General features: G+C 36.1%; 1 protein-coding gene across 2 annotated transcripts in view; it reads right to left on the minus strand.

Annotated features, from left to right (window-relative positions):
- Positions 1-27,581, minus strand: part of HOMER1 (homer scaffold protein 1) — a 125,036-nt gene that overhangs the window by 11,987 nt on the left and 85,468 nt on the right. For both annotated transcript variants that reach the window (XM_061187939.1, XM_061187940.1), the window contains exons 6-8: positions 16,748-16,904; positions 12,551-12,661; positions 11,848-11,928 (exon numbers count right to left, since the gene is read on the minus strand). In XM_061187939.1, the coding sequence (XP_061043922.1) occupies positions 11,848-11,928; positions 12,551-12,661; positions 16,748-16,904 (349 nt within the window). The remainder of the gene's footprint in view (positions 1-11,847; positions 11,929-12,550; positions 12,662-16,747; positions 16,905-27,581) is intronic.

Raw genomic sequence — 27,581 nt, forward strand, 5'->3', positions numbered from 1 at the left:
GCACCACCAGGGAAGCCCACATGACTCTTTTTGAATTATGGTTTTCTCAGGGTATATGCCCAGTAGTGGGATTGCTGGGTCGTATGGTAGTTCTATTTTTAGTTTTTTAAGGAACGTCCATACTGTTCTCCATAGTGGCTGTATCAATTTACATTCCCACCAACAGTGCAAGAGCGTTCCCTTTTCTCCACACCCTCTCCAGCATTTATTGTTTGTAGATTTTTTGATGATGGCCATTTTGACCGGTGTGAGATGATATCTCATTGTAGTTTTGATTTGCATTTCTCTAATGATTAATGATGTTGAGCATTCTTTCATGTGTCTGTTGGCAATCTGTATATCTTCTTTGGAGAATGTCTATTTAGGTCTTCTGCCCATTTTTGGATTGGGTTGGTTGTTTTTTTAATATTGAGCTGCAGGAGCTGCTTGTAAATTTTAGAGATTAATCCTTTGTCAGTTGCTTCATTTGCAAATATTTTCTCCCATTCTGAGGGTTGTCTTTTTGTCTTGTTTATGGTTTCCTTTGCTGTGCAAAAGCTTTTAAGTTTCATTAGGTCCCATTTGTTTATTTTTGTTTTCATTTCCATTTCTCTAGGAGCTGGGTCAAAAAGGATCTTGCTGTGATTTATGTCATAGAGTGTTCTGCCTATGTTTTCCTCTAAGAGTTTGATGGTGTCTGGCCTTACATTTAGGTCTTTAATCCATTTTGAGTTTATTTTCGGGTATGGTGTTAGGGAGTGTTCTAATTTCATTCTTTTACATGTAGCTGTCCAGTTTGCCCAGCACCACTTATTGAAGAGGCTGTCTTTTCTCCACTGTATATGCTTGCCTCCTTTATCGAAAATAAGGTGACCATATGTGTGTGGGTTTATCTCTGGGCTTTCTATCCTGTTCCACTGATCTATATTTCTGTTTCTGTGCCAGTACCATACTGTCTTGATTACTGTAGCTTTGTAGTATAGTCTGAAGTCAGGGAGCCTCATTCCTCCAGCTCCGTTTTTCTTTCTCAAGATTGCTTTGGCTATTCGGGGTCTTTTGTGTTTCCATACAAATTGTGAAATTTTTTGTTCTAGTTCTGTGAAAAATGCCAGTGGGAGCTTGATAGGGATTGCATTGAATCTGTAGATTGCTTTGGGTAGTAGAGTCATTTTCACAATGTTGCTTCTTCCAATCCAAAAACATACTATATCTCTCCACCTGTTTGTATCATCTTTAATTTCCTTCATCAGTGTCTTATAAGAAGTTTTCTGCATACAGATCTTTTGTCTCCTTAGGTAGGTTTATTCCTAGGTATTTTATTCTCTTTGTTGCAATGGTAAATGGGAGTGTTTCCTTAATTTCTCTTTCAGATTTTTCATCAATAGTGTATAGGAATGCAAGAGATTTCTGTACATTTATTTTGTATCCTGCTACTTTACCAAATTCATTGATTAGCTCTAGTAGTTTTCTAGTAGCATCTTTAGGATTCTCTGTGTATAGTATCATGTCATCTGCAAACAGTGACAGTTTTACTTCTTTTCCGATTTGGATTCGTTTTATTTCTTTTTCTTCTCCGATTGCTGTGCCTAAAACTTCCAAAACTATGTTGAACAATAGTGGTGAGTGTGGACAACGTTGTCTTGTTCCTGAACTTAGTGTAAATGGTTTCAGTTTTTCACCACTGAGAACGATGTTGGCTGTGGGTTTGTCATATATAGCCTTTATTATGTTGAGGTAGGTTCCCTCTATGTCTACTTTCTGGAGAGTTTTTATCATAAATTGGTGTTGAATTTTGTCAAAAGCTTTCTCTGCATCTATTGAGATGATCATACGGTTTTTATCCTTCAATTTGTTAATATGGTGTATCACATTGATTGATTTGCATATATTGAAGAATCCTTGCATCCTGGGATAAACCCCACTTGATCGTGGTGTATGATCCTGTTAATGTACTGTTGGATTCTGTTTGCTAGTATTTTGTTGAGGATTTCTGCGTCTATGTTCATCAGTAATATAGGCCTGTAGTTTTCTTTCTTTGTGACATCTTTGTCTGGTTTTGGTATCAGGGTGATGGTGGCCTCGTAGAGAATGAGTTTGGGGGTGTTCCTCCCTCTGCTATATTTTGGAAGAGTTTGAGAAGGATAAGTGTTAGCCCTTCTCAAAATGTTTGATAGAATTCGCCTGTGAAGCCATCTGGTCCTGGGCTTTTGTTTGTTGGAAGATTTTTAATCACAGTTTCAATTTCAGTGCTTGTGATTGGTCTGTTTATATTTTCTATTTCTTCCTGGTTCAGTCTCGGAAGGTTGTGCTTTTCTAAGAATCTGTCCATTTCTTCCAGGTTGTCCATTTTATTGGCATATTGTTGCTTGTAGTAATCTCTTATGATCCTTCGTATTTCTGCAGTGTCAGTTGTTACTTCTCCTTTTTCATTTCTAATTCTATTGATTTGAGTCTTCTCCCTTTTTTTCTTGATGAGTCTGGCTAATGGTTTATCAATTTTGTTTATCTTCTCAAAGAACCAGCTTTTAGTTTTATTGATCTTTGCTATCATTTCCTTCATTTCTTTTTCATTTGTTTCTGATCTGATCTTTATGATTTCTTTCCTTCTGCTAACTCTGGGGTTTTTTTGTTCTTTCTCTAATTGCTTTAGGTGTAAGGTTAGGTTGTTTATCTGAGATGTTTCTTGTTTATTGAGGTAGGACTGTATTGCTATAAACTTCCCTCTTAGAACTGCTTTTGCTGCATCCCATAGGTATTGGGTCGTCGTGTTTTCATTGTCATTTTTTTCTAGGAATTTTTTGATTTCCTCAGTCATCTCTTGGTTATTAAGTAGTGTATTGTTTAGCCTCTATGTGTTTGTATTTTTTACAGATGTTTTCCTGTAATTGATATCTAGTCTCATAGCGTTTTGGTCGGAAAAGATACTTGCCACGATTTCAATTTTCTTCAATTTACCACGGCTTGATTTGTGACCCAAGATATGATCTATCCTGGAGAATGTTCCATGAGCACTTGAGAGGAAAGTGTATTCTGTTGTTTTGGGATGGAATGTCCTATAAATATCAATTAAGTCCATCTTGTTTAATGTGTCATTTAAAGCTTGTGTTTCCTTATTTATTTTCATTTTGGGTGATCTGTCCATTGGTGAAAGTGGGGTGTTAAAGTGCCCTACTATGATTGTGTTACTGTCGATTTCCCCTTTTATGGCTGTTAGCATTTGCCTTATGTATTGAGGTGCTCCTATGTTGGGTGCATAAATATTTACAACTGTTATATCTTCTTCTTGGATTGATCCCTTGATCATTATGTAGTGTCCTTCTTTGTCTCTTGTAATAGTCTTTATTTTAAAGTCTATTTTGTCTGATATGAGAATTGCTACTCCAGCTTTCTTCTGATTTCCATTTGCATGGAATATCTTTTTCCATCCCCTCACTTTCAGTCGGTATGTGTCCCTAGGTCTGAAGTGGGTCTCTTGACAGCATATATATGGGTCTTGTTTTTGTATCCATTCAGCCAGTCTATGTCTTTTGGTTGGAGCATTTAATCCATTTACATTTAAGGTAATTATCGATATGTATGTTCCTATTACCCTTTTCTTAATTGTTTTGGGTTTGTTATTGTAGGTCTTTTCCTTCTCTTGTGTTTCCTGCCTAGAGAAGTTCCTTTAGCATTTGCTGTAAGGCTGGTTTGGTGGTGCTGAATTCTCTTAGCTTTTGCTTATCTGTAAAGGTTTTAATTTCTCCGTCGAATCTGAATGAGATCCTTGCTCGGTAGAGTAATCTTGGTTGTAGGTTTTTCCCTTTCATCACTTTAAATATGTCCTGCCACTCCCTTCTGGCTTGCAGAGTTTCTGCTGAAAGATCAGCTGTTAACCTTATGGGGATTCCCTTGTATGTTATTTGTTGTTTTTCCCTTGTTGCTTTTAATATTTTTTCTTTGTATTTAATTTTTGATAGTTTGATTAATATGTCTCGGTGTGTTTCTCTTTGGGTTTATCCTGTATAGTACTTTCTGTGGTTCCTGGACTTGACTGACTATTTCCTTTCCCATGTTAGTGAAGTTTTCGACTATAATCTCTTCAAATATTTTCCCAGACTGTTTCTTTTTCTCTTCTTCTTCTGGGACCCCTGTAATTCGAATGTTGGTTTGTTTAATGTTGCCCCAGAGGTCTCTGAGACTGTCCTCAATTCTTTTCATTCTTTTTTCTTTATTCTGCTCCCTGGCAGTTATTTCCACCATTTTATCTTCTAGCTCACTTATCCGTTCTTCTGCCTAGTTATTCTGTTATTTATTGTTTCCAGAGTATTTTTAATTTCAGTAGTTGTGTTGTTCATCACTGTTTGTTTGCTCTTTAGTTCTTCTAGATCCTTATTAAATGTTTCTTGTACTTTTTCCATACTGTTTCCGAGATTTTGGATCATCTTTACTATCATTACTCTGAATTCTTTTTCAGGGAGGTTGCCTATTTTGTCTTCATTTATTTGGTCTTGTAGTTTTTTACCTTGCTCCTTCGTCTGTAACATTTTTTTTTGTCGTTTCATTTTTGTTTCTTTTTTTGATGGGTGGTGCTGTATTCCTGTCTTACTGGTTGTTTGGCCTGAGATGTCCAGCATTGGAGTTTGCAGTCAGTTGGATACAGCCGGGTCTTGGTGCTGAGATGTGGACCTCCGGGAGGCCTCACTCCAACTGATATTCCCCGGGGTCTGAGGTTCTCTGTTAGTCCAGCAGTTTGGACTTGGAACTCCCACCACAGGAGCTTGGGCCCGACCTCCGGCCTGGGAACCAAGATCCTGCAAGCCGGTCGCTGGGGGTTCCTCCCGTCCCCTTAGGTGTCCGTGGTCCCCCACTGGTGCCTGGTAGGTGCCCTAGTTGTGAGGAGACGCGAATTCCGCGCCCTTCTAGTAGGCCATCTTGACTCCGCCTCTGTACCTGTATTTTTAACAGGTGTAATTCAACAGGAAAAATCAACAGAGGCATAAGAACTGGAAGAAAAGAAGTAAAATTATTTCTATTTGCAGATCATATGTTAGTATACCTAGGAAATGTTAGAGAATAAATGGAATAAATGACAAAACTAGTTCAAACAATGAAATAATTTAGTAAGGTAGAGGGATATAAAATTAGCAAACAGAATTCAACAGCTTTCGTTTATTGGGATGGCCAAAAAGCTCATTCCGGTTTTCCGTAACATCTTATGGAAAAACCCGAATGAACTTTTTGGCCAACCCAATATATAAACAATAATCAATTAAAAGATACGATGGTAGAGAAAACTCCATTTTCAGTAGGAAAAAAGAATATTAAATATTTACAAATAAACAAGAAACATGCCAAATTCACAGCATGAAAACCCTAAAATGCTCCTGAAAAACACAGAAGTAGATGTGAACAAATAAGAAGACATCCTTTGTTCTTGGATAGGATGGAAACCACACTTCTGCTAAACTAGCATTATAAATTTTAAGCAATCCAAATGAAATTTTTTATAGAGCTAAACTTTTCATTGATACTAAAATTGGTACGAACGCTAATACTAAAATTTGTATGGAAAAATAAACACGTCAGAATATATTAAAAAAACAATGAAAAAGAAAGGCTATGAGGACTGATTGGCCTTATCAGATATTAAAACATACTGTAAAGCCTCTACAATTAAAGCAGTGTGGTACTAGGAATAGATAAGAGTGACTAGTAGAATAGAATAGGAAGTCCAGATATACACCAAAACACACATGGAAATTGAATATCTCAAATCTCTGGAAAAAAGGATAAAGTTTTAAATAAATGGTAGTGATAACTAGATAGACATTTGGAAAAAGATAAAGTTAGATCCATATCTCTCACCAAACACAGAAGGACAAACCCCAAATGACTCAGAGATCTAAATGTAAAAAATGAAACCACAGAGGTACTAAAGGGAAATATGGATGGATTCCTATATGATTTGAGTTTGGAAAAGAGCTATCTAACTATGATTGACAGCTAGAGCAATGAAAGAAAAGAATGATATATTTGACTACTACATAAAACACCACCACCATCTTATGCAAAGTCAAAAAACATTGACAAACTGGGAGAAAATATTTGTAACATATAATTGCAGATATATAAAGAACTCTTGAAATTTTGTGGAAGAAGGATCAAAAAAGGGCAAACACAAGAATACACAATCTACAAAAGTACAAAAAGATACCAAAATGGCCTTTAAGCTTATGAAACATGTTTAATCTCACTCATAATATGGGATACACAAATTAAAACTATCATTTCTCACCTATCATACATTGCCACAAGTTAAAAAAGTACGAGAACACATTTTGTTGGTGAGGCTGTGGAGAAACAGGCACTCTCTCACACTGATGATACAAGGGAAAACTGGCACAACCCGTCATGGAGAGGAATTTGACTACATGATCTTCTCACTTAGAAATCTCGCTTCTAAGAGTTCACCCTGTAGATACACCTCCAACAATAACAAAACACCTATGCGCAAGATTACTCATTGTAGTACTGCTGCAAAATACTGGAAACAACCTAAATACCCATATAAAGGAGTGTGGTTGAAAAAACTATCACACATGCAAATGAAGTACTATACAGCTAAAAAAAAGAATGAACAAGGTCTCTATGAACTGACAAGACATAGAGTGATTTCCAGGACATACCTTAGATTAAAAAAAAGCAAAGTGCAGAAGAGTAATCTAGAGTATGTTACCATTTGCATAGGAAAAAAAGGGGAGGAAATTAAGAAAGAGGCATATCTGTTCATTTGTGTAAAAAGAAACACAGAAAGGATAAACCAGAAACTAATGAGATTGGTTACCACAGGGGGCAGCTGGGAATGGGGGGCAAGAATGGGGGTAGACTGGATTGGACAGGATGACGTGTCCCTGAAGATATCTTCCTGAATAGTTCTGACTTTTAGAACCATGTTAATGTTTCATATGCTCTGTAAATGCACACAAATACGAAATAAAGAAGGATGGGGAAGAAAAAACTAAAATGGAATATAATAAGATACAAATGAACATAAATGTGTTTCAAATGAATAACTAACCAATTGAAAAGGGGGAGTGGAAGAACTAACCTAACTTTTGAACACAGGCTAAGGACAAAAAGAATACTGATCTCTAGTTAGTAGGGTTTTGTTGTTGTTGTTGTTTTGGCAGTGGTATGAATTAGAAACTACTTTCTGTGCTTTCAAGGACTAAGCAAGCAAATAAACATATTGTGGTTTCTTTCTTTGTGTCTTATTTATTTATTTATTTATTTAACATCTTTATTGGAGTATAATTGCTTCACAATGGTGTGTTAGTTTCTGCTTTATAACAATATTGGGGAAAGGAGTTACTAACAGGAAAATGGGGAAGGCTAAAATGAACACCATAGTACTGGACTGCAATGGGAGGTATGAGTATGATTTCAGGTTTGTTTTTTTTCAATATAGCTATTGTAATGGACATAATGTGCTATGTGTGTACTTCTAGCTCTGATCATTAATAGAGCCTAGAAACAATGACATCTCAATAGCAAAAGGTATATCGTGTGCCCAGAACTTGGTTTCTAAACGCCAAACTTTGCTAAAAGAAATTTTTCTTTGAAGAAATAGCTAATTTCAAGGCTGGAGCTGATAAATACAACTAGGAATATCTAGTTGAGCTAAAACATGAAGTTCTTTAAAAAATGATAGGGTCACATCCAAAGGACACAGAAGCAGGATTAAAAAGGTTCCCACTTGCCAAATCTGGGACAATTTAAACAACAAAATAAATAGACATGACAACTAAATGCAACTTGTGATCCTGGAATGAATCCTGGACCAGAAAAACAATTTTTAAAATTTTGTTATAAAGAGGATTATTAGGACAATTACGGGAATTTGAATAAAGTCTTTAGATAATTTCTTAATTTTGATGGTTATCTAAGAGACTGTCCTACTCTTAGAAAAAACACATTGAAGAGATTGTCATACTGAGTGAAGTCAGACAGAGAAAGACAAATATCATATGATACTGCTTATATGTGGAATCTAAAAAAATGGTACAAATGAACTTATTTACAAAACAGAAATAGAGTCACAGATGTGGAAAACAAACTTATGGTTACCAAAGGGGAAAGGGGAGCAATAAATTGGGAGGCTGGGATTGACATATACACACTACTCTATATAAAATAGATAATAAGAGCCTACTGTATAGCACAGGGAACTCTACTCAGTACTCTGTCATGACCTATATGAGAAAATAATCTAAAAAAGAGTGGATATGTATATGTATAACTGACTCACTTTGCTGTACAGCAGAAACTAACACAACATTGTAAATCAACTATACTCCAATAAAATTAATTAAAAAATTAAATATAAAAAAAAAGAAAATACACATTAAAGTGTTTAGAGGCAAAGGGATAGCATATTTGGAACTTATTCTCAAACGTTTAGAAAAAAAATATGAATATATACAGAGAGAGTTCCATAATGGTAAAACAAAACAAATATGGCAAAGATGTTAACATCTGGGGGATGTGGGTGAAAGGTACATGAAAAATCTTTGTCTTATTCATGCAACTTTTCTGTAAGTGTGAAATTTCTTCAAAATAAAAAGTTTAAAAATAAATTAAAAAAACAAGATCATTGGGACTTCCCTGGTGGTTGAGAATCCTCCTTCCAATGCAGGGGATGCAGGTTCGATCCCTGGTTGGGAAACTAAGATCCCACATGACGCAACTACTGAGCCTGTGCACCACAACTAGAGAGCCCACGTGCCACCACTACAGAGCCCACACGTTCTGGAGCCTGCGCGCTGCAACTACTGAGCCTGCGCACCACAACTACAGAGAAGCCCACATGTGGCAATGAAAGATCCTGCATGCCACAACTAAGACCCGACGCAGCCATAAATAAATAAATAAATAAATATTTTAAAAATTAAAAAAAAAAACAAGATCATTTCATACGGTGATAACTGCTACAAGGAAAATAAGACATGGTAATATTATAAAGAATACTGGGGGAGGGGGTGTGGTGGCCTGCAAAGTAGTGCTTAAATTGGGAAATCAGAGAAATTAACATGTGAGCCAAGACCTAAATTACATTAGAAACCAGCGCATTTGAAGATCTGGGGGCTTAGACCTCCAGGCAAGGATACGCCAGGTACTCTAAGGTGAAAATGTACTTGGTGCCTTCAAGATACAGAAAGATGACAATAAGCCTATGGAAAACTCGTAATCAAAAAAAATGATAATACTAAAAAAATAGTAAGCTACCCCTTTGTTCCTTATCAGACAGCAAAGATGGGAGGAGACCAATATCCAGAGGGTAGCCTGCTGTTCCTGACATCAATTTCTCAGCATATGTAATTTAAAAACATTGACACCTAGTAATTCTTCTTAAAAAGCTCATCTTAAAGAAATAATGAGAAAGGCAAGGATTATGTAAAAAGATTCATTATGACATTATTTATTATAGCTAACATTGAAAACAAATAACCATCCCTGTAAGAATGTTGGAAGAAAATTATGGTACATCTATATAGGAGAACACTATACAGCCATATGACATATGCAGCTTATGACATAATGTTAAGTTAGGAAAGTAAGATGACAAATTGGTATCTATATGTCTCACATAAAGAAAAAGTTATCCAAAGAAACATTGGGGGAATAAAATTCTAAACACTTTGCCTTAGGATGATGGGATCATGGGGTTTTTTTCCCTGCTAAATTACATTTTTCTAAATTTTTTACAATGAGCATATGTTACATTGACATTTGAGGAAAAAAACACTTGCAAATTGGAAAAATCATATCATACTATTTTTAATTTACCCATAACTACAAATTTTTTATCCATATTCATACCTACAATCCAAATCCATGCACTGCAATTTCAAAGTTCCTCTACCATTCCAAATATTTAATGATCCCAATTTTTGGACTGAATTTATGAATGGAGGTTCAAGAGTGTTGGAACTTTTGACAAGCAGATGTTTAGGTAGGAGGGGTCAGGCTATAAAGGGGGAACTTCCTTCAAATTGGAAAAAATACAGGTTATTTCTGTGGCTTGGCCTTTTAGAATTCACCCTTAGGTTTTCTGGAAGTTTCCCTGTCCTATTCCAGGTAGGCTGTCTTGATAAGTATTTTTGATATTCAGTGAAAGAACAGGTAAGAATTGATAGTCACAATTCTAGGTGCCAGCTGTAAAATTCAATTACTGCTCAATCAATGATGAAATACATTTAGAAGTTTGATATGAATAAATCATTTCTTGGTTTCTCTGGTACAATGTAAATGTATACATAACTGAAAAAAAATTTCCCAAGAATTGTTAGGGATGGCTTGGATGCTTGGCTGCTGAAACAGTGTGGTAATGCAGAAAGAACAGAGATTTTAGAATCAAAACAAATCTAGGCTTCACTACTTTCTAAGTGCTTTAATTAAACTTGTTAACACCTCTAAACTGCTGCCTTCTCTTTGAAAATGGGGATACCACACCTGTTATTCTGAGAGTTACAGCTAATATGTGTAAGTGCTTAGCAACTGCCTGTATCAAAGCAAGTAATTAAACAAGGGGAGCCAAACCAAAACAAAAGACAAAACTAGCCTGCATTTCCCCCATTTCTTCCAGCCCTGATTACATGCCTCATATTTTAATTCTACACCAAGGTTTTCTCAACTTTGGCACTCTTGAAATTTTGGGCTGGATAATTCAATGTTCAGTAGCAACCTTGGCTTCAATTTACCAAATATCAATTCCACTACCCTAGCTGCGAAAATCAAAAATGTCTCCACACATTGCTGAATGTCCCCTGGGGCACAAAACTACCCCCAGTTGAGAACCACTAATCTACACAAATGGTTAAATATAGGAACACTGTTTAATAGGGCAGACCAAAACAAGCAACTTCATTTTTCCCAGACTGCTGAAAGTCAGTGATGGGAGAGAAAGAAGGAAATATCTCATTTCATATAAAGAAACTGTTTGTTTTATGAAGGGTCTCTGTTACAGAATTTGCGCTCATTTAAATGTAGGTTGGACAAGTTAACTTATCCAAGCCTTAGTTTCCTCATATGACTGTTCTATGGATTAAATGCATAATATAAGTAAAGCACAGTATCTGGTACATAGTAAGCACTCAATAAATATTGGTCATTCTTATAATAATCTAAGTACTCTTTTCAATCCTAGGCTTTCAGGTCCCACTTATCACCCTTTGTCCCAAATTCATCACTTTATACATACATTTATAACTACTCCAAACCCTGAAGTGGTCCTAACCCTTCTTGAGGACATGGGGTATACGAAAAGTGCCTGAGCTGGCAGCAGGAGATTTTGGTTGTTATTTTGAGAAATTTTCCCCAACCAAGGCTGATTACCACTGACACAGGATATGTATATGTGAATTAGAGTCAGGAAGCATACTATTTATGCAGAGAAAAGTGAGTAAAATTAGTTAGGGCAAAGAAAGAAAAAGAACACTACCTTGATTTCCATTAGGGCACAACTACTGCTGTAATTCATACATTAGTTCAGAGTGAAAAAAAATGAGCAGAATTCCAAAACTGAATATAATCCATTTGAGAAATTTTCTTTAAGTTCAGAGTACTTTTTATGTTAAAAAGTAGACATTTCTAAAATAATTTACTAAAGACAATTTATAAAACGACCATCTATGATGATAAGCTATGTAGATGAAGTTATCAAGTAATATTTGAAAAATCAATGATCAGGCATGAATCAGAAGTCCTGGAAAAGAAAAGTGACCAATAACCTACAAAATGGAGTTGCAGAAAAAAAGTCATTACTAAGTGAAAGAATGATTGATGACTCTCATTTATGCAGAAATGAATAAAAATTTTATTATAGCTCACCTGTAGTTTCTGAGTCAAAGAGTCCCTCTGTTCTTGTAGTTCTCTGGCATTATCAATTTCTTGTTTTAATCTTTCTATTTCCTAGAAAAAGTAGAGCAATGTCTTTAACAATATTTTAACTATATCAAGGAAAGAGAAGGCCTTATTTTTCCCTGAAATTATTGTCCCAGTCCGTAGAAAAAAGATGACTTAAAAAACATTCCTTTATACTGATTTCAAGGGGTAAATTCATCTTTATGGGTATGTTGTCTAGTACCGCATAATCTTAAGCAACAAATCAGCTTGGTTGCTTTGGTACAGCACTGCTAAGAAACAGCAGTCTGAACATTTTAAGGTTGCTTCAAGCTTTGTGGATATAATTCTTTCCTGGGATATTAAATCTTTCGACTGGAAACTAGAGAAAGGAACAGCTTGTAAAATTCATTTAACTTCTAATGGTTTTCTGTTGATTGTATGAATGCAACTCTCTCATACAGAAGGCAAGAGGCAGTATCTCAGTCTGACTGCCTCACTGTAGTTCATAACAACAGACACAGGGATGGGAAAAATATGAACAACCTTAATATCACTCAAGAAAAATTTCATCCTAAAAACACCCCACAACCTGACGTTACTGCATAAAGTACCTTTAAATCTGACATAGACTGTAATGTTTGTACACATATTTTAGTGAAATTACAGACAAGTGAGAAGTAGCAAATACCTCTTCTTTCACTTTCAGCGTCTCTTCCAATTCTTGTATTGTCTGATTTAATTCTGTCTTATGGGTATGCACCGCATTTGCTTGACTACTAACACATTCAAGCTCAGTAACCTAAAATTAAATGAGAACACAGATTAAATTACATGACAATTTCAAAGGATTTCTTGCTGAAGACATATAAGTCCCTGATAGGTGACTAATGAATTTTGAATCAATATATCAAAATTAATTTTGAGAAATACTGACAGGGTAGAGTGAATAGAATTGATTCTTTAAAAATATCAATTTAGGGGACTTCCCTGGTGGCACAGTGGTTAAGAATCCGCCTGCCAATGCAGGGGACACGGGTTCCACCTCTGGTCCGGGAAGATCCCACATGCCATGGAGCAACTAACCCCTGTGCCACAACTACTGAGCCTGCACTCTAGAACCCGAGAGCCACAACTACTGAGCCTGCGTGCTGCAACTACTGAAGCCCGTGCGCCTAGAGCCCGTGCTCCGCAACAAGAGAAGCCACCACGATGAGAGGCCCGCGCACCACAACGAAGAGTAGTCCCTGCTTGCTGCAACTAGAGGAAGCCTGCACGCAGCAACGAAGACCCAAAGCAGACAAAAATAAATAAATAAAATTTAAAAATTAAAAAAAAAAATCAATTTAGGACTAAGGAAAAAGACCAAAGGAAATAATCAGACTTGGTCATGAAAAGGTTAGGAAAACTTAAATTAAGTGATTAATAACAGTAGAGAACCCTTGTAACGAAAGTCTTCTTTAAAAATTTCTTCTGAAAACAAATTCAAAATCAGTCATCTGCCCTCCATCTGTAGCCTTCAAGTTAAATATGGGTTCTGAAAACTGGCCTTGCAGAAGTGAAAAATTTTTCAAAGACATTTCTAAAATGTAAAGGAATCTGGAAGAAAAGATATGCTTAAAATACAACTTAAATCATTTGATACTAGAATATCTTCACATCAATTTGTTCTTAGAGCAAAAGAGAACAGTTCTCTACTCAATACAAATTTACTGAGGGCCCAGAGAGCAACATAACTTCTAATGTGCGCTTGCTATTTTTTGAGAGAACAGAGAACGGCATTATCCCTAAAAGTTATACCATCCAAAAACAGTCAAAATAGACAGAAGTCAACATAAACACACACACCCCTTATCAAAGCTCTCTACAGATGTCAGGATCTCATATATCTTGATTGACTAAAATATAATAAATTGTAGACTACTAAGGAAACAGCAAATCTCTCTCCCTCACATTTTCCAAATATTGAATTAACCTCCATATTCTGTCACTCTACCTCTCATATCACTTTCTTGCTTTCTATTCACGCTCTAATAGCCTTGTGCAGACCCTTATCATCCAGATGTAAACAAAAACAATGACCTGCCAGGGGACCTAATTATATCCTTTGTCTATTTTTATCTCTTCTGCAAACTGCTAACAACCATCTTTCATTGTGTGAATGTCCCACTAAAAGCCTTTCTATGGCTCATCTTTTTCATAGCTTCAAATCTAAACTCTCAGGTCCTCCATAAGCTAGCCACAAACTACTTAAACATCTCATTGATCAAGACACCCAGTTATGCACTTTCAACTAAAAGCAGGCAAATCTCCTTGTCCTAAGAACAAACCATGCTCATATCCATCTTGTTGACTTAACAAGAATGTCTTCTCTTACCTCTGAAAACCATTCAAAACTAACCAAACCTTCAACTCTCAGCTCAGAATGCACTTCTCCAGAAAGCCATTCCTATCTACTCAAGTGCTCAAGGCTCTCCTGACCTCTGGTCCACAACACTGAACATCTGTTCAAAAATCTGGGGAATTATTTCCCTGCTGTTTAATATATATTAGTTTTCTTTGCTCAATTAGGTAGTATATTCCTCACGAGGAGTTCTAGTTTTGATAATGATGGAGTAGCTTGTACTGGATTACCTTTCCCTCCGATAACAATTGCAAATCATGGGCAAAATGTAAACATCAACTGTTAGAAGGCCCTGGTGAATGACCAAATTGGGCAAAAGACTGAAAGAAAGCATCATACTGGGTGAGATACACATTTACACATCTTTTTGCCTGAAGGCACTGTGCAGTCTGGCTGAGTTGCTTGACTAGAACTCAAGCAAAAACCTGAGATCTTATTTTCTCAAGGAGTCTGAGGAGTTGGGGATGCCTCAGAACAGCTTAAGCAACTAGAAATTCAGGGAACTGTATGAAAAAAAGACCTCTAAAAAGCATATAGACACCCCTTAAATCTTTGGCTGACTTCTGAACTGAACATGTAAAAGTAGGACTCCAAGGAGTTCAGGGGTATGGGAGAAAAGCTAGAAGGCTGAAAGAGCTAAGCCGTGGTAGTGCTCACCACAGAGAAGACACTTTGAGGTTAGAGTCCCACCAAATTAGGTCTTAGCAAGCACCTTAAGCTTCCCACTGAAACCCCAGAAGGGTTATGCCTTAGAAATAAAGATTTTCCAGGACTCAAGGATTCACCCTAGAATTAAGAACAAAACGGAAATAAACCAACTAGTAAAGCATAAGTCTATACCTCCCAAACTTCAAAGTACAGTCACCCCTCCATACCCACGGTGGATGTGAAACCTATGGATACGAAAGGACGAATGTACTATGCCATTTTATATAAGGGACTTGAGCACTCGTGGATATTGGTATCCAGGAGGTGGCGGGGGCGGGGGGGTGGACAGTCCTGGAACCAATCCCCCTCAGATACCAAGGGATGACTATACAAGTCATTTAGCTGCTTGCTGAAACAAAACTCAACACTGAATATTCAGAGAAAGATAACAGAATCTATGGGCTCTATAACATCATCTCATTTACCATATCTAATATACAACCAAAATGACTAGACATGTGAAGAAATAGGAAAACGCAATCTGTAGTAAAGACAAGATATATATGTATATATATTTATAAATATATATAAAAAATGCTAAAGGAGGTTACTCAGGCTGAAGGGAAATGGTACCTGATGGAAATTCAGACCTACAGGAAGGAAAGAAGAGCACTGGAAATTATAACTATGTGAGTAAATAAAAATACTTTGTTTCTTAAATTCTTTAAAATTCAATTGACTATTTAAAGCAAAAATTCCTCAAGGGCAGGGAATACATAAAAAGGATAGCTCCTCAATGAATGTTTTTTGGATTATGAATCAGTTGTCCTAAGTTAATTTTTTTTATTGTGGTAAAAAACACAATAAAAAACACAGCAAAAGTTTATCATCTTAACCATTTTTAAATGTACAGTTCAGTAGCGTTAAGTATATTCACATTGTTGTGAAACAGATCTCCAGAGCTTTTCATCTTGCAAAATGGAAACACTATATTCATTAAACAACAACTTCCCTCTTTCCCCCTCATGAGTTGACTTTTATACTTAGGATAGAATTGTGTTTACTCAGGGTTCTTACTCTCCCTCCTGTCTCTACTCAACTTCTATCTTACTTCCCTGGTCATCCTGGTCCACTAAGTACACTCCTCAAATTGTGCTCTAAGTCCATTTCCTTTTGTCTATGGGGTTCACTTCTTTGGCAGCTGTTTGAAAAACAGAAACTAGTGGCATCTGCTTCCTATTGGGTGAATGCATATGCTTTGAATAAAAACCTTCTTTATTAAGTAATTGTTTAGTCTTCTGATATTAATGGTATTGTGATGTCTGATTTTTCTTTTACTGCCCCATATTTGTATCGTTACCAACTTTTATAAAGAATTTTCTACTTGTATTTTTCAAATTTACTGTTGTTTCTTTAAGAAACAACAATAAAATAAAATAATAAAAGCATCATTAACTCAGTGGAATTACATGTCAATTCAGTATCTCAATTTTCACAGGAATTGTACAGAGTCTTTGTTATTATTCCTATTTTATAGATGAGAATACTGAGCAGAAAGTGGGGAATAACTTACCAAAGGTCAGACAGCTAATAAGTGGCACAACAGGAATTTGAAATCAGGTGTTTGGACTCCAAAAGCTGTATATTCTTCATTCCCATTAAACTGCAGAAAATATTTTTCTTAACCAATAAACATATAATACAAACCATATATATGTTTTGATAACCAATAAAAATCTCCATAAGATGTTCCTGTGCTAAATCTACATGTAAATTTCCTCTGATCAAGAAAATCTGTTAGCCATAAATCGTTACCGATAGCAGCCCTGAACTTACCCGTTTGTGCAGACGTTCTGCTTCCTCTTGATATGCAGCAAGTTGCTGTTTCCATTGTTTCACATTGGCAGTGGACTCCAACAGGGCTGCAGTGAGTTTGGCATTATTTCCTTTGAGGGTAGCCAGTTCAGCCTCCCAATGTTTGCTGATTGCTGAACTAAAATAAAAGAAAATTCTACCCATTACGCTGAATATTGTTACATTGAAGAGACAGTAGTATTCACTTCTATTATTTGGTTTATAATCCATGAATGTTTCAAAAACAACCCAAAAAGAATAAAAACACAAATATTTCACTGAAATGTTCCTAGTGAATAAAACCTACCAAGTAAAGAAATATAAAAGCTACCAAAGTAGGAGGCTTAATATGGAAGAGTTCCCTTCTTTATGACAGATACAAGTATCTGCAGAAGAGATTCTACCCATTCTCTTTTGAGGAATAAACATTATATCTTGAAAAATATCTATAAACAAAACCTAACAACGTACTATATTTTTTAAGAGTATCAAAGCCTGAAGTACAATTTCATTCCTTCATATAAAACATATGAGGATGCTTCAATGTTAATAAGGTCTGGAACATGTAATACAGTATTTCTTTTGAAATTGTTGATTTACGTCATCTTATTCAGAATTTTTAATTGCCCCAAATACAAAATTTACTGCAATAAATTGAATTCAGGTCATATGATAGGCTAGACCTAGAAACTGGTTCTAAAAACTTAACTTCTGATAGAATTCCAGTGTCACTTATAGAACAAAACTAAAGCAATCACCTTTTTCCTCATTTAATGTTTTACTTGATAAGTTACCCAGAGTTAAGTATCTCAACCAAGATAATTTTCTATTACAAAGACAATTCCATTAGGTGAGAAGACCCCTCTCTTGATAATTCCTTCTTAACTTTCCAGTGAAGAAAGAATTACCTCATTTGAAAGAAAAAGATGGTTTCTCTTTCTCATTATTGAACAGTTTATTCCTATTAGTGAAATTCTACTAACTTCATCCCATTAACTAGTGATGATAATAGCTTTCTTTAATCAGCATTTTGGGTTTTAAAAAGTCATTTGCATCACAGAGCAAATGTTTTTTGGTGGATTGATATTTTATAGTAATCTTAATATATATTGTATAAAAGAAAGCATCATTTCAATCATCAAGATTTCTAGAGCTCATCACCAGTAAGAAGACATATCAGCATAACAAGATCATTTCTGTGGCATTCTTCCCAAAAATGCATAGCCATCATTCCAATTTTGAAAAAACATCATATATATTCTACAAAATAACTGATGGGCACAATTCAAAAGTGTCAAGAAAAGGTAAGTTTGAGAAACAGAATGGAGGAGACTAAGAAGAAATAATTAAATGCAATGTGGGATCCTGGATGGGTTCCTAGAACAGAAAAGGGACATTGGTGAAAATTGAGATCTGTAGTTTAGTTAGTAGCATTATATCAATGTTAATTTCCTGATTTTGGTAATTATATTATGGTTATGTAAGATGTTAACATGAAGACAAGCTGGATGAAGGTATATGGGGATTCTCTGTACAGTTTTTGCAATTTTTCTGTAAGTCTAAAATTAGTTTTAAATGAAAAGTTAAAAAATTTTCTAAAGTTTACAGAAAAAACTTCATCAAACATGAAAGGACAAAATCAAACAATAAGTTAAGCTATTAATTTAACAATCCATTTCTATCCTTAAAAAGAAAGCTCTTTCCATTTCTTCTTTTGTGGAATGATTTTCCAGGTTCAGATTTTCTGAGTAAACCATGCACCGATTCACCTGCCCTAACTGAATTACAGATTTTTAAACTATCTACCAATTTTTCTGCTACAGATGTTAGTTTTATTTAAATGGACTCTACAATCTGACAACAAAAATCTTACTGAACTAATTTAAACGCTTGATACATGCAAATGTCTAACCTCTTAAAAATTAAAGAGCAGAAAAAATGATTTTGAATATTTCTAAAACACATTTGTTGAAAATTTCACAATTATTACGTAAGATTACTGTCTTTATAAAAGGAAAAAGAACAAAAATGAGAGTGCTTTATTTTTTATTTCTCTAGGTTTTATTTTATAATCTGTATGTAGCAAAGTCCATTAAGAATTTGAGAACTCAGCCTACATCACAATTATTTCAGTCATTATTTGTGTATTGTCCAAATGTTAGCTGCTAGCTGCATGTGGCCATTTACATTTAAATTGCTCAGAATTAAAGTAAAAATTCAGCTTCTCAGTCCCTTTGGGCACATTTCATATGCTCAACAGCCACACGTGACTAGTGGCTACCATACTGGACAGCAAAGATACAGAACTTTTCATCATCACAGAAAGTTCTACTGGACAGTACTGTCCTAGATGATCTCTACATTTCCGTTTTTTTCCCCCAGTTCTTTGCATTATAGGCTGAATTGTGTCTGCTCACGAATGAATGTGTTAAAATACTAACCCCCAGTACCTCAAGATATGAGTATATTTGAAGACAGGGTCTTAAAAGAGGTAATTAAGTTAAATGGGGTAATTAGGGTGATCCCTGATCCAATATGACTGGTGTCCTTATAAGATGAATTAGAACACAGACATGCACTGAGGAAGGTCATGTGAAGACACTGGAAGAAAGCATCTGCAAGCCAAGGAGAGGTCTCAGGAGAAACAACCCTGTCAAAACCTTGATCTCAGACTTCCAGCCTACAGAAAATAAATGTCTATTGTTTAAGCCACCCAGACTGTGGTATATGTTAGGGTAGCCCTAGCAAACAAACTAATACTACACATAACTTACAAAAAAAACACTATATATCTGTAATATTGTGACTTATAATAAACATACATTTTGGTCTTTGTCCATGGTTCCTAGTTCAACAGTTCCCCAAACCCTTAGACTTTCCTAAGCAATAGAGCAATGGGAGCATCTTTTTTATAATATTTGGTCTTTTGTCCTTAGTTCCTGAAACTGATCCAGAGCCATAAAGGTGAAATGTGTCTTGTTATTCATAATAAGCCCTGTTCAGCCACAAGTAAGTTTATGTTAATGAGGTGACTTTGGGAAACCCCTAAAGGTGGGGGGACTGGCTGCCAAGGGAACCAACCATGAGAACAGAGTTGGAACTTTCAGTCCCAATCCCTGATTTCCAGGGAGGGAAGAGGGGCTGGAGACTGAATCAATGACCAATGGCCAATGAGTTAATCAATTATGTCTACATAATGGAGCCTCCGCAAAAACCCAAAAGGATGAGGTTTGGAGAGCTTCCACGTCAGTGAACCAGAATGCATTCACGTGTTACTGGGCTGGGCCCCAAACTCCACAGTGACAGAAGTTCCAGGGATCCTTGGGTGAGGGAAGAGGCCACCACTGTGGAAAAGCCACAAAGCATGGTCAGGATTCTTTTCCTCTATGGAAACAAAGCCTTAAATCACTGGGAGAAGGGGAGAAAATCTTGTTACCACCACCCTCCCAGACACAGATGAAGACCCGTGATGGCTAGGGGAAAAGTAGGGAATAAAACTCTATAACCCTGTGAAAAGAACAAAAAACAGTCCTAGACTACTAAAGGTCCTAGACCATTAGAGGTCTCCAACCTTGGGGGATGGGGCAGGAAACTCCTGTATAAGACTGTTCGATTTACACGGTTGAATTTGTCTGCTACTTGGAGGGGTACAGGATCACTAAGAGAACCCCACCCTGATACCCCAGGACACAGGGCCTGCCCAAGATTGAGGCTGGACAAGGACAATAGAGAAACCTACCCTATCCCCTACCACCAAGCTGATAGCAGCCTTCTACTGGGGGAAGGTCAAGAGACAGACCCCCTCTGAGGCAAAGGTACATAGAAAAGACCAAAAGCTGAGGGCGGAGCAGAAACAGTAAGAAGACCTTCTAGCAAGCCAAACCCAACTCTAAGCACATGGTGATGCTAGACATGTTTAAAGCCTGTGATGTACTCATGGTAACCATAGCAACAACAAATTCCAAATCCAGGTCAACCCCTGAATAAACCAGCTTAACCTTCACACTAACAACCTAGCAGAAGAGTCAGGCCCATCTCCAGGAGTAAATACTATTTATCTTTATTGAATGCTTTACTTTTGGCATTCAATAAAAAATTATAAGACATACCAAAAAGCAAGGAAAAAAAACCTACTGCCAAGAGAGAAAGCAGTCAACAGAGACATACCCATAGATGACCACAATGTAGTATTTATCAAACAAGGAATGTAAAATAGCTATGCTAAAGGTTTTAATGGAAAAGGAGGACACCCTGTATCATCAGATGTTGAATTTCAACAGAGATGGAAACTATAAGAGTCAAATGGAGATGCTAGAAGTAAAGAACATGATAATAGAGATGAAGAATTCTTTTGACAAGCTCATCAGTAAACGTGACATGGCTGCATAAAAGTCAGTGAACTTGAAACCAAATAGAAATTAGCCAAACTGAAACACAAATAGAAAAAAGAATGAAAAAAGAAACAAGGTATTCAAGATGTGGGGCAATATCAAACTGTACAACAAATGTGTAGCTGGAATCCCAAAAGGAGAAGAGAGAAGAAGGCAGAAAAAATATTTTGAAGAGAATCTGGCTAAGAATTTTCAAAAAATAATAAAAGACATTAAACCTCAGATCCAAAAAACTCAAAAACATATTACGTATAGAGGAACAAAAGTAACAATTACAGTAGGCTTCTGATCACAAACTAAGTAATTCAAAAGACAATGGAGTGACAGTCATGAAAGAAAACAATTCTCAGCTCAGAATTCTACATGCAACAAAAATACCTCTCTAAATGAAAGTGAAATAGAGTTTTTCAGACAAACAATAGATGAGAGAATTCATTAACAGCAGACATACACTATAAGAAATATTAAAGAAAGTTCTTCAGGTGAAAGACTATGATACAAGAGCAAAACCTGGATCTCCAAGGGAGACAGAAAAGACAGGAAAATATCTGAAAATGATTAAAATGAAGATAGTTATAAAGGGTCTAAGACAATCCAAAGGAGAAAGAATAGTCTTTTTAAACAAATGGTGCTGAAACAACTGGATAACCACACACAAAAGGAAAAACAAAGACTCTTGACTCATATCTCATATTCAATACAAAAATTAACTCAAAATATAAACTATAAACTTCTAGAAGAAACCATAGGAGAAAATCTTTGTCTCCCTCAGTTAGGCAAAGGTTTCTTAGATACAACACCAAAAGGATGATCCATTTTAAAAAACTGAGAAAAGGGATTTTATAAAAATTGAAACATTCTCTTTGAAAGACTATTTAAAAATGAAAAGAGATTCTGGAATGCAAGAGTGGATCAACAAAGCAAAAATCAATATAGTATACCACATTAACAGAATAAAGGGGAAAAAAACCATGTGATCATCTCAATTGATGTAAAAAAGGCACTTGACAAATTTCAACATCCTTTTGTGATTTTTCAAAACACTCAGTAAACTAGGAATAGAAACTACCTAACATAATAAAGGCCATGTAAGAAAAGCACATAGCTAATATCAGACTCAAAGGTGAAAAACTGAAGCCTTTTCCTTCAAGACCAGAAACAAGAGAAGGATGACTATTTCACCACTTTAAATTCAATATGATACAGGAAGTCCCAGCCAGAGGAATTAGGCAAGAAATAAATAAAAGGCATTTAAATTGGAAAGGAAGAAGTGAAATTATCTCTGTTGCAGATGACATGATCTTACATGTGGATAACCCTAAAGATTCCACAAAAAAGCTGTTAGAACTAACAAATGAGTTCAGCAAAGTTGCAGGATACAAAAATCAGCACACAAAAACTAGTTGTGATTCTATATACACTGAACAATCTACAAAGGAAATTAAGAAAACAATTCTGTTCACAATAGTATTAAATAGAACAAACTACTTAGGAATAAACTTAACCAAGAAGGTGAAAGACTTGTACAATGAAAACTATAAAATGTTGCTGAATGAAATTAAAGAAGACACAAATAAACAGAAAGACATACCATGTAGATGGACTGGAAGATTTAATATTGTGAAGATGTCAATACAACCCAAAGTGATCTACAAATTCAATGTAATCCCTATCAAAATCCCAACAGTGCTTTTTGGAGAAATAGAAAAATCCATCCTAAAATTCATATGGCACCTCAAGAAACTCTGAACAGATAAAACAATCTTGAAAAAGAAGAACAAAGTTAGAGGTCTCACATTTCCTGATTTCAAATGTATTACAAAGCTACGGTAATCAAAATAATGTGGTATTAACATAAAGGCAGACATACAGACCAAAGGAACAGAGAGTCCAGAAATAAACCCTCACATATGTGGTCAAATGATTTTCACATACATGGTTGCCATGGCCATTCAATGAGGAAACGACAGTTTTTTCAACAAATGGTGCTGGGAAAACTGGATATCCACATGCAAAAGAATGAACTTAGTTCTGTGTCTCACACCGTACGCAAAAATTAACTAAAAATGGATCAAGCATAAGAGCAAAAACTATAAAACCCTTAAGAAGAAAACATATGTGAAAAGCTTCATGACATTGGACTTACGATGATTTCTTGGATATATCACAGAAAGCACAGGTAATAAAAGAAAAAAATAGATACAGCTGGAGTATGGCAAAATTTAAGACTTCTGTGCATCAAAGGATACAATCAAGAGAGTTAAAAGGCAACCCACAAATTGGAAAAGATATTTGCAAATCATATATCCAGAATATATGAAGAATTCCTACAACTCAGCAACAACAAAAAACAAGCAGCCTGATCAAAACATGGGCAAAGGACTAGAATAAATATTTCTCCAAAGAAGATACACAAATGGCCAGTAAGCAATTGAAAAGATGTTCAACATCGCTAATCATTAGGGAAATGCAAATCAAATTCAAAATGAAATACTACCTCACACCCATTTGGATGGCAACTGTCAAAAAAACAGAAAATAACAAGTGTTGCTGAGAATATGAAGAAATTGGAACCCTTGTGCACTGTTGGTGGGAATGGGGCAGCTGCCGTGGAAAACGGTATGGCAGTCCCTCAAAAAATTGAGAATAGAATAACCATATGATCCAGTAATTCCACTTCTTGGTAAATATCTAAAATATATTTGCATAACAATGTTCATAGCAGTATCATTCAAGATAGTTAAAAGGTAGAAGCAACCCAAGAATCCACTGATGCATGGATAAACAAAATGTGGTACATACATCATACATACAGTGGAGTATTACTGAGTCTTAAAATGGAAGGAAATTGGGACTTCCCTGGGGGCACAGTGGTTAAGAATCCGCCTGCCAATGCAGGGGACACGGGTTCGAGCCCTGGTCCAGGAAGATCCCACATGTCGCAGAGCAACTAAGCCCGGGCACCACAGCTACTGAGCCTGCGTGCTGCAACTACTGAAGCCCACGTGCCTAGAGCCCGCACTTTGCAACAAGAGAAGCCACTGCAATGAGAAGCCCGCACACCGCAATGAAGAGTAGCTCTCGCTCGCCACAACTAGAGAAAGCCTGTGCGCAGCAATGAAGACTCAACACAGCCAAATCAAACAAACAAACAAAAACTTTAAAAAAGGAAGGAAATTCTTATACATACTACAACATGGACAAACCTGGAGGACATTATGCTAAGAGAAATAAATTAGTCACAAAAAGACAAACACTATATGATTCCACTTATATAAGTTAGCTAGAGTAGTCAGATTCGTAGAGACAAAAAGTAGCAGGGTAGTTTCCAGGTGCTAGGGGGAATAGAAGAATGGAGGATTTTTGTTTAAAGGGTATATAATGTTAATGAGGTGACCTCATTGCAAGATGAAAGAGTTCTATAGATTGGTTCCACAACAACGTGAATATACTTAACAATATTGAACTGTACACTTAAAAATGGTTAAGATGATAAATTTTATGTTATATATATTTTACCCCAGTTTTTTTAAAAAGGAAAAAAAAAGGCTACATACTGTATGATTCCATTCTTTCTTTAATGTATGATTCCACTTATATGACATTAGGGAAAAGGCAAAACTATAGCGACAGAAAACAGATCACTAGTTGCTAGGAGCTGGGGTTAATGGGGAGAGGCTGACTACAAAAGAGCAGGAGAGAATTTTGCGGGGTGATTGAACCCTTCTTTACCTTGATTGTGTTGATGTGTACACAACTGTACAAATTTGTCAAACCTCATAAAACTGTAGAGTAGAAAAGGTGAATTTTACTATACATAAATTATACTTCAAATAAAAATATCACACAACTAAAAGAAAAAAAAGTCTATCGAAGCACTCCTAGATACTCTTTCTATGACTTGTAGGATTACAAATAATAGGAGCTCTGGAAAGCCAGGTCTTCTTAAAATGGGTAGAATGGTCTCTAAGCTGCTCTACTCATGTCTGTATTTGTTGGCATAGGAAAAGACTGGGTGGGCAGGAAACAGAACAGCTGTGACACATAATAAGAGAGCTGAAAATTAAAAGGAAGGAGATGAGGGCAACTGGAGATGGTGATAAGAAGTAGATAGGAGAAATAGGATTAGAGAGGCAGAGATATACGCAAAGGAAAGGAATGGGACATAGACAAGGTATAATTAAAATTGATTTGGGCAGGAAAAAATTAAAACAATGCCTCTGGAACAGGAAAGAAAAAGATGAACAAAGTTTTGATATACTATATCTTGTTTACTTCATATGCCTGAACATGTTTTGAACCTCTAATGTATTAAGTAGTGATGTCTGGCCACAGATAAGCTGATCAATGGATTCCCATTAACCTTTTTCTTGTTTCCTCTGCAGAGCCCAAAGTACTGCTGATTGCACTAAAAAACAAATGTTGAAAAAACTGTCATATCAAATACTTTTACGCATGTTGCACAGGAGTACAGTAAACCATAACAATTTGAGACTTAATAGTGCCGAAATGAATACTATTGCAGAGCAGTTCAATGCTAAGTTTTTGTTTCTGCATTTTTTTATACTTGGTTCCAAGGTAAATAAATATGTGTTGTTAAGGCTATTTTGCCATATCAATCAAAATTCCATCTTTGTTGGTAAATCTGAATCTTTCAGAACATTCTTGCTTCCTGTACTTTATGAGCTGCTCCTCTAATAATCTGTCTTTCTAGAGCACAACTTAGGAAACAAAATGTTTTTGATTTTGGTCAATCTGCCCTGTTTTCTCTCTACAGCTTCTTTATATATTCCTTTCATCATCCAGTACATTAGAATACCTTCCACAATTTCGGTTTATAATGAATTCTAGAGTGTCCTGAAGGAAGTTCCACACATGAGCTATCTCAGACATGTTCGGCCCTTACATATAATGTTAAATACTTGGCACACTTTCGCAAGTTTGCAAAAACAATGTTCCTTGCTTTAGTCTACAACTCTAAGGTATCATGTTCCTGATTTTTAGCGGTAATGAATACCTTGGGATTAATTCTGATACCAACATTTTAAGTTAGCATTTTACATTTCAGAACACTTGTTTTTTTAAAAAAATATTGGGGTTCTCTGGCTACTAATTTGGTCCTTTTTTACAGGCACAGTTTTGATAGTTTCACATTAACTGTTTGCAAATAAATTGCTTAGCTGGAGACACCGGTGAGTCAGAAGATATACTGAAATACAACTATGATCTCATGTCTGAATGCTGGAGTAAAAGGCAAAATAATTCTTTATTCTTGTGACTGTTTGGTAGAGTTTCCCTTCAAAAAGGACCAGCTGATTTCCTGTTGGCTTGAGATCTAGAAGTCAGATGAAGGAGCTCAAAACACTCCAAAAACATCATTTGAAAGGTTCCTTAAACTGGAATTTTACTGTTTTCCTTCATCTAACGTCAGAGTTCTGCAAGAAAGTAGTAAACTTCATTAAATCAGTTACATAAAATCTAGAAGAAAAAGTACTTCAAAAGTACTATCTAACAAATAGACTGTCTAACAAAATAAGAATCTTATGCACAAACAATGCACTTATTTAACCTGTGGAGTGAATCCTCTATGTGAATGGTCAGTTATAGCATTGAAGAAAGATGCCTCTCTCCCATGCCTCCAGGGCCCAGGATCCACCATCAGAGTCTCTGGAATGGTAGCCCCTTGTATTGATATATATTTCCTAATAAGCATGTTAATTATGTAGAACTGTGAAAAATATCCAGATAAGCTTTTAAAAGAGGATTTAAGATTAGGTTGCAATAGGCTTACTTCTTGACATTAATCTTGGTAGTGAGGTCACTCCCTAACTATGAAAGGAAGAGGGCTGACGTGAGCACACCACAATACTGCCTTGTCTCAGAACCTGCCTGTTGGTTTCTCTCCTCACTCCCTCTCCACACCTGTGGATGCAGTTGCAGCCACCATGGCCTTCAACCTATTTGTGTGCCACTTCTGGGCTAGGTGCTCTCATGCCAGCCTATTGGCCCCAAGCTAGTGCCACTGAGAAACTAAGGCCTTCTTCAACAGTTTGGATCGAAATTTGTTTTTCTTAATACAATGTAAGTTATCCTTTTAGAGCAAAGAAATACCTCTTAAATGAAAACAGTAATTTTGCATTGTGTATAAACAGTATTTAAAGAACCTAGTATACTAAGAATTTTTCTACTAGATATGGCTGAAAGCCCCAATTTGCCTAAATGCTTAACAAGGTGCCTCTCAAAGCTGATTGGAATTTTGGCAACTTCCTTCCTTATCTTTATGCTTATCCTTGAGGCCTTTTTATCAGATGTTCCCTTTGCTCTGTTCCTTACCCTCCTGTTGGCACCTGCTTCTAAAAGCTGCCTCCTCTGACCATTGCTTTCAATGTTTGCCTTGATAATCTCCCAAATTTTACTTTCCAGCT

The sequence above is a fragment of the Eubalaena glacialis genome, chromosome 4 (assembly GCF_028564815.1).
Source record: "Eubalaena glacialis isolate mEubGla1 chromosome 4, mEubGla1.1.hap2.+ XY, whole genome shotgun sequence".
NCBI lineage: Eukaryota > Metazoa > Chordata > Mammalia > Artiodactyla > Balaenidae > Eubalaena > Eubalaena glacialis.